Here is a 15,300-nt window from a genome sequence, read left to right as displayed (position 1 = left end):
TTAAATTTCAAACTTGTTTTTTTAAAGTCTTAAAAAGGTCACAAGATTTCTTTCCATCTTATTAATAAATTTTATTTGGACAAGTAGAGAACAACTTGTATCACAACAGCTTTTAAACAACATGATTAGACTGCAGCACTCCAAGGAGGCTTACAGATATGTACAGTATATGAAGAAAAAAGTTGCACCTTCAGAGCTGATCATGATCAAGTTAAAAATACCTGACTTAAAGTACATGTGCTAATAAATTTCCTTTAGGTCATGACCAGCATGAAAATAATTAGGACACAGGTACTCAGCAAAGTTTTCTGCTAATGGATACAGCAATATGCTGCATTTAAGGATTAAAATCAGATTCTAGTTTAGTGTTAGCACTGAGCCCTTAAGAGAAATCCGAATTTCTACTTTTGCCATTTACAAACATCAAAGCTATTCCCACTTAAGGGTGTGCCCAGCTGCCCACAAATCAAGTCCTTGACTGATAAAAACTTTAGCTCTAATACTGGAGGTCTCAGTCCCTGTACAAACTTGCCTCTCTGGCCATCCCACCCATCAGCTGCTACAGAAAATACTTGCTAAGTTAACTCCTCAGGAGAAACAATGCAGGTCTCTGGAAATCATCACATCCTTTCTACAATGAAAATGATCTGCCAATTCAAGTTTCATTTGTTCAGGAAGACAGAAGATTTAAGGCTTCGGTGGCAAAAATAATCCTCTGAGCAGTGTTTTTCTAAAGTCAAGCTGACACAGGTATGTTTACTTTGCCTTGACTTCAAATCCCTGGTTATCAGGTTTAGATAACATCCACCTATTAAATCTGGCAAGAAATCCCTCCTTCCAAAGAGGTTGCTCTAAATCAACCATTTTAGAAGCATTTGAGGATAGTTGGTTTAAATTTTTTTTTTTTTTTAATTATAGCAACATTCAGAACTTAGTAAGTTGATGAAGCAGTGCTCATGGCATCATCCGCAATTTTGGTACTGGCAGGGTGGATGCTCGCAAAATACTTGACGTCACTGTCACCATCCATTTGAAGAGCCATAATTGTTTGTTCCACAGCTTCTTGGTGAGAGTTGGCAGAATTCAGGAAATACTCTGTAAGAGAAAATGCACAAAACTTATGGGAGGAAAGGACAGCAGATACTTCAATGCCAATGTCAGTGTACCCCGTGAGATACAAAACTGCACTCTTACAGTCCAACTGGAATATCTGAGCAGGCACACAAGACACTTCCAAATATATCTAAGAAGTCACCTTAAAAAAAAAAAAAATCATCCCATGTTTCAGAGCACATTTGTTCTAATGATGCTGTTCAAGTACAGGATTTCTTCAGTATAAAAGGGTGACAAACTGCACGGCCAAAGAGGAAGGAAGAGCCTGGAAACAACTCCAGATGAGAGTGCTTGTATTTGTGACAGAGGAAAGATACCATCAACCCATAGCCATGCAACTCCATTTCCCTGCCAGCCTTGCCAAGTAATTATCAAATGGTAGACCTAAGGTAACATGAAATAAAGAGTGGAAGAAGTTCCAACATTCGACACTTTAGATGAAGTACAGAACACAAGGTGCATAAAAGCAGTGTAACTACAAATAGCTCACAGGAAGATTAGCTGAGATCTGAGGTTTAAAAACTCCTGAACTGATTTTTTAAATCTGCCTTTCCCAACCTATCCACCCTCCCTAATCATACACAGAACACCTCTGAGGCAGAGACTACCTGTGCCGTAAGTTTACGTAGTGGCAATGCAGAATGGAGGTGCACTATCCACGTGGGGGACTCAAAAACACCAATGCCACATGAGAGCAGGAAGAACAGAGACATTCTTGGCACAGTTAACAGAAGATAAATCTGCCCATCAGCTGATCCATCTCAACTGTCTCCATATGTTTCCTCAGTCAGCATGCACAAGGCAGCTCCCAACAGCGCAGTGCTCAGCAGTCCTCAAGTCAGTGTATAGTGTTAAAAGTGGAAGTGACCAGAAATGGATGAAGTATTCCAAGTGTAGACACTCTGCTGTCTTACAGAATAGCCTAATACTGCTAATGCTGCTTTCCTTTACAGTGCTTTGGACTCTAAGCACTGCTGACTCAGCTGGCACCTGCAATGCACCGGGGATGCTTTCCTAAGCACACTCTGCAGTTTGAGAGTTGCATGTCTTATTTCCCTGAAGAGAATCCAGAGAAGCTTTCTTCCCACTGCTACCATAAAATACAAAACTCAAACAACGGCTATCTCTTCTCCCACAGTGAGAAAACAAATGGTTGTTTATATCTGTGTGTACTTTTCTTTCTTATTCTTATTACACAGAACATCAACTTTTTTTTTTTAACTAAATAAAGGGCACTGTTCAACAACTTCACAGAGGCTAGTTGCTCACTTGTGCTTTCTGATGACACCTCTACCAAGTAGCTCATTCATGGAAAATGTCACCAAAGGAACAGGCTGGCATATGAGCAAGAACTCATTTCCTCAGCATTACACAACAGCAGGTTGGATACCACAACAGGGTCATAGCTTCATGTCAGCCAAGGTAACATCTCATGCCAAAGAGACGGTAAAAGCAACAGCAAGCCACATCTGATGTTGCTTCTTCTTTCCCAGCTGAATTAGGAAAACTGAGGGACAAAAAACCCCAATGCAGTCAGTGCACTGCAACCCTTCTGTCACTTACCTTTCTCTAAAAGGGTTTGCTTCAATGTTTTTGCAAGCAGGACCCGAACATTTGGAACCTTGTCAGATGCCAAGTGTAGTAAGTGTGGCAACAGATGCACAGCAAACTGGTCCATGGGCAGACAGTCATCTTCACTGATAGTCTGGCAGGAACACAGAGGCAATTTCATTAAATTTCAGCACAGGGAGGATGAAATCTCAACACATAACCAGAAACCTGGAACTCCCGTTTTTCCCTTTTATTTTTTTAAATCACTGTACCACTTAAAAACAGGAGAGAAAAGCAGAAGACCTTTACAGTCCTTGTCACAGTTAATTTAGTCTTTGCTTAAACTAGATGCTATATTGAAACAAAAATGGTTATAACAATAAACACCTCTTATACCAAAACATTTCTCTAAATAAGCTCAAAGCTTACATTTCTCCAAACACTTCAAAGAACTGTCCACGTGGGCAGCAGCCACAGTGGCTCCCAGTCTGCACCTCTGCTACAGCCTCCAAATTTGATCATTTATTTGGGATCCCAGCTAGTTTCAACTCCTGTTTGTTCTGCTGAGAATGCATTGGTTTTGACCAAGCTGCACAAGCTGGTTGAAGAGGTACAGGCAGCACCTACTCATTGACTTCTGAAGATTTATTATACAAATCTCACTTCATGCTGAGCAACAAAGCAGCTTCCCAACTCAGAGATTATTTTGCTGCATTTTGTGCTCTATATTCAATATCAGATTTGATGACCTGGTGCTAATATGCTGAGCTAAAGATGTAGTCAAGCTCATCTATGGAGAAACAGAGAAAAAAACAGCCATGAAACTATTCCCTTGGAAACAGTGTTCTCAAATATTCACCAATAGACTGTCAATGGACAGCTGGAGAGTTCCAGTCCCGTTAATTCTGATCACCACCACCCCTCAAACAAAAAGAAAAACAAACAAAAATAACTTCCCCAAAACCCCCAGAATATAAATGAAAATACATTTCACCTGGCAAATAAAGACAAAAGTCTGCCGACCAGACCATTTGTGGCATCTACAGAACTTTTCAACAAGTTCATTCATGAGGTCTACCACGAAGGTCGGTGTTGAAGCCATGTACAGCTTTTTTACCATTTCACTAACCTTGAAGAAATGAGAAGAAAAAAAAGTAAATAAAAAAATTACCTCCTGACCACCAACACTCAGAAGTCCGACATCCTAAATTTATTTAGATTGCATTACCAGCTTGTAGGAAATCCAGCGGACAGAGGACACTTTGTCTGCACAGAGGCTGAAAGCAATAGGCCGCAGGTAGTCATAGATGTCCCTGGCACTGTACAGGTCTAGAAGCAAAATCAGCTGCCTACAAGATGGAAGAAGAACCAAGGAGAGTATATCACAGTAAGAAAAAAGGCAGCTTAACTGAGTATCATCATTTATATGACAACACTTATCAAATATGTAATGTAGCTGGCCATAATGAAATTACTGGGAAGCAAAATCTATTTTTCAGTTGCCATCATCTGGACTGTGGGTCACTTGCAAATACCAAACTGCCACTTATTCACAATAATGACAATACAACTACTGGGAATTTTTAAGCAAGGGGGACATGTGGAGAAGGACCATCTACTAATCAAAAATTAAATTAGTAATATCGCTGCAAAACATCTCTCATATGATTTTCACATTTTTAAATATCCACAACAATAAAAATAATAATTCTGAAAACCACATACTCAGCCAGCTCAGCACGGAAACGCCAGTTCCTGCTGTTATCAGTCACCAGGAATTCCTGAAGCTGATAAAGATACTCTCGTCTTTTGTCAACATGAAGAAGCTGAAAAAGTAAATACAAACTTACATAACGAGCTACAGGCTACAATCAGCAGATAGAACAAGAGCTTTAAATACAACTAATGAAACACTCTTTTTATTTAAAAAAAAAATAATCTTTAGCAACAGCGTTGCTTTCCCGGGCTAAACCGTGTAATGCTTAAGACATTAACCGTGTAATGCGTAAAATCACATGGGGCACACTACTGAAAGGAAAATGTGACAAGTCTCTCTTTTTACTCTAAGAAAGGAGGTGTAAAAAGTAAAGACAGTTTTAGGATTTGTGTCTCTCAGCTCCAGAAATGAGGCAGTTACAGAGAAACCTCTACAGAAATTTGACAAGTAAGTTGTGTAGGCAGATTAAAGCCCCCCCCCCCACAAAATCTGAATAAACATGAACAAAGCTCTTCAGAGAAAATAAGGCAGCAGCAACACAGATCTCTTGCAACTTATATTCCAGTATTCAACAAATATCTGTAGAGATTCCCACAGAGTTACATGGGTAGGAACACAGACATACCTTCAGGAAGTCATGCAAGTGCTTAAGCACACCTATCCTCACTTCATCTAGGTCCTTCAAAAAGCCATTGAAGACAGGAACTAAATCTCCAGCTGTAAGCTGGTCTCCAAGGATGACAGCAAGTTCATGTATAGAAAATGCCAGTGTCCGCCGAACCTTCCACTGCAACATAAATAAATCAATGTTATTGATCCAGTCAAACCTGAGGATCAGTATCCAAGCTGGACTCCCAGGAAATTCCACTACTTACAAATATCTTTACAGTGTCTCATGTAACAAATGAAAAGAAAAAAAAAAAAAAAAAAAAAAAAAAAAAAAAAGAAGGAAAATGGAAGAGAAGACAAATGACTAATATTTTAATTTTCCAAGTTCCAGGAAGCAAAATAGTAGACCTGACATCAGTGCTCTTGCACACATTACTTTTTGCTTTAAATTCTTTATCATAAATTAGTTTCATGCTACTATTCTCTCAATCTGTTTTTAAAATTAAATGATTAAGACATATATAACATAATATTTCAGCTGGGATATTTTAGCTTCCATAATAGGTGAAGTTTCTTCCACACTTAGTGCCCAGCAACCCAAGAACCAGTGGAGCTTTCAGACACCCTAAATTGAGGGCACATTGTTTAATTCAAGTAATTATTTCAAGAAAGTCTTTTATAAATAAAATAGCATCTATTCTTTAGCCAGCACTTTCCAATTAGCATGGGCACTGTTCTTTTGCCCTGGTTTGGCGATCCAGTCTTAATTCATATTAGACTGGCAATAAATTCTGGACACTTCTGAACATAGGGCAATTTGTTTTTACTTCTGTTTTAAATTTCTTAGCTGGTTGTTTTTAATGGCTGTAAAGGAGCCTGGAAAACATGAGCAATGGCCATGTATAAAATTAGTCACTATGTATCACTGAGAACTGCTGCTCTGACAGAGCAAGCAGCAAGTTCAAGAGAGGTGAAGCAGTCTGAGAATATTCTAAAAAATAAAAAGAGCCTCTCCAAAAAAGGAAACAAAAGAGGTCTGGGAAACAACTGTAAACCACAAAATGCAGAAAGCCACCTCCTTACCACCTGACAGCAAGGAAAATGCTGCTATTTCCAGGGTTTGTTTTTAAAGCAGCAGTGCTGCTGCATGGTGATAGCGATGTTATTCCTGTATGACTAATTGGATGTGGCACCAAGGCCTGGTGTGAGGTTGACTCACTGAGCTCCAGACACGCCTGCAGGGGCATGTCTGCTCACACAGCAGCACAGCCCAAATTCTCAAACCTAGGAGGCTCCCAGACTCTCCCATAAGATCTCAAGCACACACAGGAAATTGGAAACCTGTCTTCATTTTCCTCCAAATTCCATTCTAACCTGCCCATTTCTTTACTACCTGGGTACCACACACCCCCTGCTTCCTCTGAAACAACCACTGCACCACCATCATTCCTTACAGGATAACCAGTGATGGAAAGCTCTGTGTAAAAAGCACAGCAGCCCAACATCCACTAAACAAGAGCAACCACTACAGAGGTTCCCAAGAGTCTTTGTCACATCACAGAATTTCAGTCTGTTCACTGCTTGAGCCCACCTGCATGTCAGATGCCAGAGTCTCGTAGGTGTCTTTCAAACAGTGCCAGTTCTGCCTGCCCAGGGTCAGTGCCACGCCGGGCAGGCTGTAGGCGCAGTGCTTGGCAATCTCGGTGTCCACTGTTTGTGCGCGGGATGGATCAGTCATGGATAAATACTGATCCAGCAAGGCTTGAGGTACAACATCCTGCAGCAAGAGAAAGGCAGAGCATCCACACTATTTTCACTTATTCCTCATAAGGCTCACTATAATTCCTGGGCACTCTTTTTTCCCATTTTTTTCCCCACAACTATAGAATATTATTTAATTACAGTTCCTTAATAAGAGCACAACAGTTCTGTATCTGCTAAGTTCCACCAAAAGGTTCCAAAGAAACAATAACATGATGGGGGCTATTTGAAAATATACAGTCCAACTCAAGAGAGGAGCAAGTGCACAAGTCTCCTTAGGGAGTCTAGGAAATGGAAAGACTGCATTCTACCCTTTGCAAGCATTCTGGCTCACATGTGCAAATTGGCCATTTTATTATTTTATTATTGGCCATTCATGTCATCCATAAAGACAGGTAAAACAGCAAATTTTGTGACTTGCTCAAGAAAACCTTTCCTAATTCTCTCCAAATCTTGAGAAAGTGGAGAGAAGAAAACTAAATTAAAATGCCTTGGGGAGGCAGGGAAGGGAAGGGAGCAGAGTACAGTGTGTTCAATACAGCTTCCAAACTCCCTGAACAGTCAACAGGGAGAAAGAGGCTTCTCCAGAGACAAAAAGATCTCTGGTGAAGAACTATCCTTTTGTCCACTGAGGAATCATCTGAACCAAAAGTCTGTGAAAACCTCTTTACCATGCCTTTGCTTCAGCTGTGTCAGGGACTGACTCTATTAAGGGGTGCACAAGAGCATTTGCCTAACACAGCTACTGAACAGCTCCACTGACAAGAACAAGTGAGGGACTGAGGTTCCCACTCAAGGAGTCACATAGATGCACAGTGGCAATGTAATAACAGACTATGGAACAACAAACATTTGATTCCTTTTGGAAAAAATACCAGAGGCAGTTCCAGGTTAATGAAACACTTTCAAAACTGTTCTGAAAAAAGCTATCAAGGGTTGGGGGTGGTTCCTCTCAAAACATGTAATAAAAAAAATCCTGTTTCCTCAATAACCTAAGTCCCATTACAGCATGGTTCCCATCGAAAACTAAAATAAATGAAAGAGTCTGACAATCTATGACAACTATTATCTCATGTCAAAATAATATTGTCATCTCTCATGCATAAATGTAACAGAAGCAACTGCTAAATGAAGCCATTGACTCTGGAAACAAGGACTATTTTAAAACTACTTAATTAAGAGATACTTAATAAAACTAGATCATGTCAGAAATGACTGAATGAAAAAGGGGATAAAGGAAATACCCATATATGTTAAAAAAATTAACTTATCTGCTACATATAAGAAAACCAGAAGTCACTGTCATTTACCTGTACTTTGGATTTTCTTTCTTCTTCAGGGCTGAAACTACTGTTGGTACTCAAATCTGAATCATTATGAATATAGTGAAGTGTAGAATCCATACTCTGTGGAAAAAGGAAAATAAAAGGTCACATAAAACACACTCTAAGATTAAACACAAAAGAAATACCAACATCAAGAAGTGCCGTCCTTGCCTCAGAGTCTATTTCTTAGATTAAAGGAATATATGTTTTAATATCAAATACAATTTTGCTGCAGCCCAGAATCAAAAGGTCTGCAAGATAAATCTGCTTTCAATTTCAAACAGAAGCTCCTCTTGCTCTGCTCCATTTTGGTTCTTATGGAATGAAAATCACAGGGGAAGAGTACTTTTGAGACTGCATTAAGGAAAATATAACTAACATATGGGTCCCATTGCTTCTCCCCTGAATGGAAAGTAAGAAAACACCTGTAGCTGATTTCGATGGATTTGCTGCTTTGGATTTGTGCTAGAAAATGGTCAAAACAAAGCCACCCTCACACTGAAGAGCAGAGCCTGATGAGACTCATGCTGTTGTACCTTCCTGGAGGTGATTATTCTATAATCTTCTCTGGATAAGCTTCACCTTATAAAACTGAGTCCTACTTGGCCACAGCTGCTGACAAGAGTCATAACTTCTCTCAGCAGTCCTATTAAAATAATTTTCAGCAATCATTTTAGCACCCTGGCTACACATCTGGGCCTTGAGGAGTGGCTGAGATGTGATGGGCTGCAATGACCTGTGCTGCTGGGAGGATGCAGCACTGACACTTCCAGTGCACAAGTGCAGCCCCCACATACAATGGGCTTCCTGTAACACACCGTGAATTTCAAGCAGTATGCAATGAATATCTGAAAACTAGATCAGGCTGCTGTGTGCTGGACTAGGACAAAGGCATTTTTGCTAGATTTGAGCCAAGGTATCTATCTATTCACAAATGCTGCAGGGTGAGCTCCTAGGGTCAACACAAGCAACAAGAACATGCCTACTTCCACCAGCTGTTCAGATCGTTTTGACAGCAAGAATTTTCCAGCAAACTACAAACTTCTTCCATAAAAAGCCTCCAGGATACAATCTGTCTTCCTTGGTTTGACTTCAGACAGTTGCTTTTTCCTTCTCCACGAGCTGCTTTCATCTAAGCACTGGGCTGTAATTTTAGCTGCTGAGGTATAATTACAGGTGATAAAGAACAGGCAGAGCTGTGAGGCAATTGCATATCTCTGGCACAGCAGTCCATGTCACCTGTCAGGCTTAGGAAGCAGCAGCACGAAGGTGTTAAAGACCCAAGGAAAGAACAGATTTTCAAGCAACTCCATAACTAAATGTGTCCAGCAGCACACAGCTCCAACTATAAAAACCTCCGGAGGCTCTGAAAACTATCTCTGCAGGATTTTTAGTTTGACAGTCAATTCCTCCTTCACTCTTTTTTAGCCTTTGTTTGTTTGGGGTTTTTTCTCCCCTGCAGAAGAGATTATTTTCAGCATTGCCAGTCACCAGCTTTGATATCATGCAAATCAAGGAATTATGAGGCAGCCAGCCCACCCAAACCCTAGTGCCTTCCATGTGTTGCCAGTCTGCATGGGACCAGAGGTTAGTCATCCATTCTTTTACAATAAAAATGAAAGGACTCCATCCCACATTCCCTGCTACCTCAGTTCCAAAAGCTTAAGCTTAAAAAATCCTACTTTATGGACTGAACCAAGTCAAACAACTGAATATAATGGAGGATGTCAACAGATGGGAACGTTTTTATTCAGCCACTTTTAAAGTCAAATACGCATTCCAGAGAGGAAGAGCTTCAGTAGAGAAGAATGACAGCCATCAGTCAGTATTTTGGTTATGCAATATCTCCACCCCTGAAAATGAAGCTCCATCTGTACTTCTTCCATGCACACACCAAACTGAGCATTGCAGAGAGCCAGGACATGAAAATTCAGCAGGGTTTAGCCTGAAAGCTTGTTGTGTACCAAATGCAAAATCTTTGCCATGGCCTTACAGATCTCTAAGGCTAAGCTTCCCTTGGCTGTGTAACAAGAGCTCTGGGGTTGTGCTCCAAAGATCTCTGCTCTGTGTCAAGGGTTGCACACCAGGACAAGCGGTGCTGGTGATTGCTGACAGAGCAGCTGGCCCAAACAAAGAAGAGGCCAGTGTCAGGGGCCCATCTCCTCCTGGCATCCGTCCTATTCTTACAGAGAGAAACTGTGCCAGACAGGAGTAGGAAGGTTTTAGCCCACTTTCCTTTCTCCCTCTACCTCCAAATAAAAATACACTCCAACACCCATCCCCTTTTCAAATCTTATAAAGAACATATAACCTAAAGAAAATAAAAACAGTGCCTCTTGAGAAAAAATAAACAGCTGCCCTCAATAAACAAGCTTCATCATATCCCAAAAATCTTACTGGTCCACTCTAGTACATCATTTATTTTCATTTGAACAGAGAATCTCTAACATGCAGCAGTAACTCCTTCATAAGCCAATAAAGTGGCCAAAAGACAAGCAGACTGTGGTTTTGCTTAGTGGTATATGTGCAGAATTGTGCAGGCTGCATTCAAGTATAAAATGCTGAAGAGTTTGATTTCTCTCAAGTATCAAGCGTCCTACTGATACACTGCTATGCTGAGACTTTAAAAACTCAAGAAAAGACAAGAAGAAAAAAATCACCACCACAACAAAACCCCAACTAAACTAAAAAACCCCAATAACCATCTGTGAAAATCAGAGGTCTCTTCACTGCTAGGGGCAACAGTTTACTTGCTCAACAGATCACACTTTGATTCCCAGAATTCTAGGTCACCTCTATAATATTTGCTCACTTGTAAAATGAGGACTTGATTCATTGCCAGTAACAAACAAGAAACTGACAGATTAAGATCATCCTTTTAAAGCATAAAACTGATGAAAAATCAACATATACCAGCGATATGACTGGTTCTTAAATTTTCTGTCAGTACTATATTCTGTATACAAAAACATAAAACACAGGACAGGTCCCTCTGTACAAACACCACCCTCACCACTTCTCAAAATTCTTAAGAATGGAGGATAAATGTACACTGTCATTTTAGGTTAGCATTAGAAATAAGAGATCCTATAATAAAAAAAGCATTTTGAGCCTGACATAAAGGAATTGGAGACAGGCTGGTGTTTTTGAAACAAACCACATTTGTAGAGTTAAATTACAATTGTGTATAATAAGCAGTATCCAAGTAAATTATCACATTCCTGAGCTCCTCGTATGTTTTTGTTCTAGATGGCAATCCAACAGCTTAGAGAAAAAGTTAATTAAATGTCATCAAGAAACACTGCTCTAATTAAAAAAGGATGAAAACATTTGCACTGAACTGATATCACCTCCTAGACATTTCAAAGATGCTTGTCAAAATTTCATCTGGAAGACACAATTTCAGTACTATGATTCAACAAATCACTTGCTCTGGTTTTATGGAGCCTATTTTGGAACCATTGCTTTCTGCAACAGCATTTAATACCACCTGAGCTTGTGGCATTATATGCAGTGAATGCAGTGGATTTGGCCTGACACAGCAAAGAACAGAAAAGAGTACCAAATACAAGAACTACAGTTGGGCAGGGAATGGGGAGAAGGGCTGAAGAAGTAACTGCAAAAAACTTCAAGATGTTACTGACTGCTAGAATAACTTCCTCTTTCAGCAGTCCACACAACATCTCAGTTGCAGGTCCTGAACTTCTCTGATGCAGACCAAAAAAACCATTATAAATCAATTATAATTGATTTATTATAATTATTATAATAATTATTATAATTATTGATAATTCTCCAGCTTCAGGGAGGGCACTGGAGAAGAAGATTCACTCATTATTGGCAGAGCATCTGTTTTAAGCAAGGCACATTCACATTAATAAAATGTGGTAGCATTAAAACATCTTCAAATGCAACAGTCACAACAGAGATTTTAACAGAAACAGTTTAAAGAATTTACAGGACAAGCACGGAACTGGCAAAAACAAAGGGACCCAACATAACCCATTTTATTTTAGTAGCTAGTACTTCAATACCATCCTACAAAAGGGAATGCCACAGCAGTCAGAAGTAGAAAGCATTTGGCTGCAATCGTCACATGAATGCAAATTACAGCTCTGTTACTAGAGCCCTGGAAATCCTAATGGGAAAAAATAAAGAACAAAACTCTCTTCTTACCTCAACAGTGTCACCAATTAAAGGCACAATATCACCCAATATAGGTTTAAAACTTTGTTGGTCATTGATGGTTAGTTCGGTCTGTGAATCTGTTCCCTTGCCAACACTGGTCGTCGTCTCTTCTTGAGGATGCAAACTGGATGCTCTGAGTGCAGCAGACAACACCTCCACTTGTGCTGCAGTACATAAAAGAGAAATACATGAGAGACTGATCTGCAACATAACTTTAAGCAAGTCCACAGATCAACTTTTAGACAGAGACTAATTAACTGAAAGATGGCAGAGGAACTACAGGACAGGTACATCAACTTAAGGTCATATTGGTAAATCCCAAACTAGGGACCAATTAAGTGCTAGATTAACACTCCACTCTTTTTCTAGGGTACTCAACCAAACGACAGTCCAGTGAAATTTGTCCCTAAAGCTAAAATAAACAAACAAACCCCATAACCCAAGAGGAATAAGGCAGAATAAAGAGACTGCTGTTATGGCAGGATTGGTTCTTTAACTATTTTAGTAAATATTAATGGTTCAAATAGTTTTTTTGGGCAGAACAGCCCATGAATATTAAGTTACAGTCTGGGTCATTTGTGGGAGGTAGGACTAAGAGAAAGAGGGGCAAAGTAATTCAAATAAAGATTTTAATAGCAACTCTAAAACAAGATCTATATAGAAAGATGCCAGACCCGATACTTCAGCCTTCCTGGATCCTCCAAACAAATAAGAAGGTTGCACTGTCTGATGTTCTCTTATTCATCTACAGAAGGCATTAGCACTTCATATTCTGCTACCCACTCCTTTGGAAAAGATCCAGCAGTTCTGAGGCTGCTCTGCTTTCCATCCCTTTGTTTACTGTCAATTAGAAAAAGCTCTGTTGAGCAATGCTCCTTGGATATAGCCTGACCTGAGATCAGGTATCAGAGGCAATCTCAGTTGCACAAGTGACACAGAATTCAATGCAGATCAATCTACCCTGCCACTCTCCTCCTCCACTTCTTTCCAAGAAGGCAAGGAGGAATAATCTCCTCACTTATTAAATTTATCCAGCCATCCGGAAGATCTGTTCCTCATAGATTTTGTCTTTTCCAAGGTTTCTTAAATGTTCACTGTGAAATTACATGACAACCCATATGCTTGCTTTTAATTCCATATTGCCATACTAAACTCCAGAATTCTGAATTTCTCCTTCCAGCATTTTGAATATGGTTGTTAACAAGTACTAAACAAAGAAAGTTGGACTCGTGTGTAGATAGAAGAAACAGATATGATATACAACTGTTACAAGAAACAAAAAATGTTAACTCAGTAAAATCTTAGATTTGAAGCCTTAGCAAAATCTAGCAAAAATTGGAAAACACACTGTGGGTTCACTGGTTTGTTGGTAGAGTCTGATGAGCAGGAATGAAGACAATTCTTTACAATATGCAATGGTAACTCTCTAACTCTGTCCAATTTCTGATAAAATAAACAAAATATATTCTTGCTGTATTACTGTATTCCTCAACAAGAAACAGGAAAAACAAACTGCTAAAAACTTAAAGTATAACCAACATTATACTAATACTTTCACTATAAAACATGTGAAAAATATAGTTTAAAAACATATAATATATATAATAATTGAACATAAATATATAAAAATAAGGAATTTCACAGTTTCTAAGATTAATAAGAGACTGCTACAACCTTACTCTTCAAGTATTACTTCACTGACAATAAACTTACGTACTTTAAGACCCATGAGAATAAAAAAGATCAAGGTTAATAAATTTCCGGAAAACTTAAATGTTAAATAAATCACCCCCAAAACCAGGCAAAACAGGTGGCTATGCTAAGGCAAGAAATGCCTGGCTTATTTCCAAACTATTTTCATTTAGAGAAATCAAAGAAGAAAATGAAAAATAATTATATTCTGCTGCACATTAAGGAGACATTTTTCTTGAACACTTCCTTCACGAAGGACTACTTAATGAAAAAATGCACATTCCGCTCACCTTCACTTGAAAGTGAAGAAAGTTTACCCTGACTAGGTAAACACACACTGCTTCAATACTGTTTATGTATTTTCTGGAAAATCCATGCAGAGCTCCAAAGATTACTTCTAGTAACAGAAGTATCTACAGCAGTAATTGGGTTTCCAAGATATATTCCCCACCCATGCCCCACTGTTAGCCTGCACACCTGGACCACCGTTGCTTAGGGGCTTTAAGAGGATGGAGACAACACCTATCCCAATTTCCTCTGCCTGTCCTAGAAGAAATATGAAAAAAAAAAAGTGCATTTCCTCAGCTTCTTGTCAATTCTACAATCTCAAGATGTGGGGATGAAGGACAGGAGAAGGCAAACTCCCAAGGATTTCACTGACTACCAAGTGCCTTCTTTCTTCTTTCAATGCTTATTTGTGACTTCAGTGCTACCATTCACGGAAAGGTGAATGTCCTGAAATCTATAAACATCTTAAAGTCCTAGCTAAAAGAGCCAAGCATCGCTGCTGCTCTTCATCTCTCATGAAGAGATTTCCTATTGACATGAGATAGGCAATGGTTTCCAGAAAATCATTTCAAATTCAAGGATAAGGCTCCCCTTTCGTGAATGACAGAGAAATGCTTCTTCAAGAAGGGAATCTGTGGTTAACCAGCTTTCACAACTACCATCAGTAAAAACTGGAGTGTAAAGGTCAGTTTTGCACATAGCTCAGAACACAGCAACTGCGTTGCTCAGATAAAGTCAATGTTCACTGGATCTTAGACCATTAATTAACTCTTTCTTCAACTTTTGCTTCAGGTGAGATGTATTTTTAAACAAAAATACATTTAGTCTTGGATAAATGTACTTGCATCCTAAAATAACTGGCACAATCTGTAAATTTTAAACCACATTTTATCTGGTCTTACTGAATTTCCTGGTTTTCAGGAGTTTCTGTCCTTTCAATAAACCTTATTGATTTCTGTTTCTCCTGATGTTTCACTAGAAGACATTGATGTTTCTTTTTTTTTTTTTTCTTTTTCCTTTCTTTTTTCTATAGGATCTGCCTTCTGTACCCTCACT

At 39.2% G+C, this 15,300-nt stretch overlaps 1 protein-coding gene across 4 annotated transcripts in view; it reads right to left on the bottom strand.

Annotated features, from left to right (window-relative positions):
- Positions 1–15,300, bottom strand: part of PPP4R1 (protein phosphatase 4 regulatory subunit 1) — a 65,181-nt gene continuing 49,881 nt past the window's right edge. For all 4 annotated transcript variants that reach the window (XM_053980891.1, XM_053980899.1, XM_053980873.1 and 1 more), the window contains 9 exons: positions 12,253–12,428; positions 8,062–8,157; positions 6,582–6,767; positions 5,007–5,168; positions 4,390–4,490; positions 3,893–4,013; positions 3,659–3,793; positions 2,677–2,818; positions 1–1,095 (listed from right to left, as the gene is read on the bottom strand). In XM_053980891.1, coding sequence (XP_053836866.1) covers positions 932–1,095; positions 2,677–2,818; positions 3,659–3,793; positions 3,893–4,013; positions 4,390–4,490; positions 5,007–5,168; positions 6,582–6,767; positions 8,062–8,157; positions 12,253–12,428 — 1,283 coding nt within the window. In that variant the 3' untranslated portion in view covers positions 1–931. The remainder of the gene's footprint in view (positions 1,096–2,676; positions 2,819–3,658; positions 3,794–3,892; positions 4,014–4,389; positions 4,491–5,006; positions 5,169–6,581; positions 6,768–8,061; positions 8,158–12,252; positions 12,429–15,300) is intronic.

This window comes from Vidua macroura, chromosome 1 (assembly GCF_024509145.1).
Source record: "Vidua macroura isolate BioBank_ID:100142 chromosome 1, ASM2450914v1, whole genome shotgun sequence".
In the NCBI taxonomy this organism is placed as follows: domain Eukaryota; kingdom Metazoa; phylum Chordata; class Aves; order Passeriformes; family Viduidae; genus Vidua; species Vidua macroura.
The sequence above is the reverse complement of the archived record's forward strand: the minus strand, read 5'-3'. Positions and strand labels throughout refer to the sequence as shown.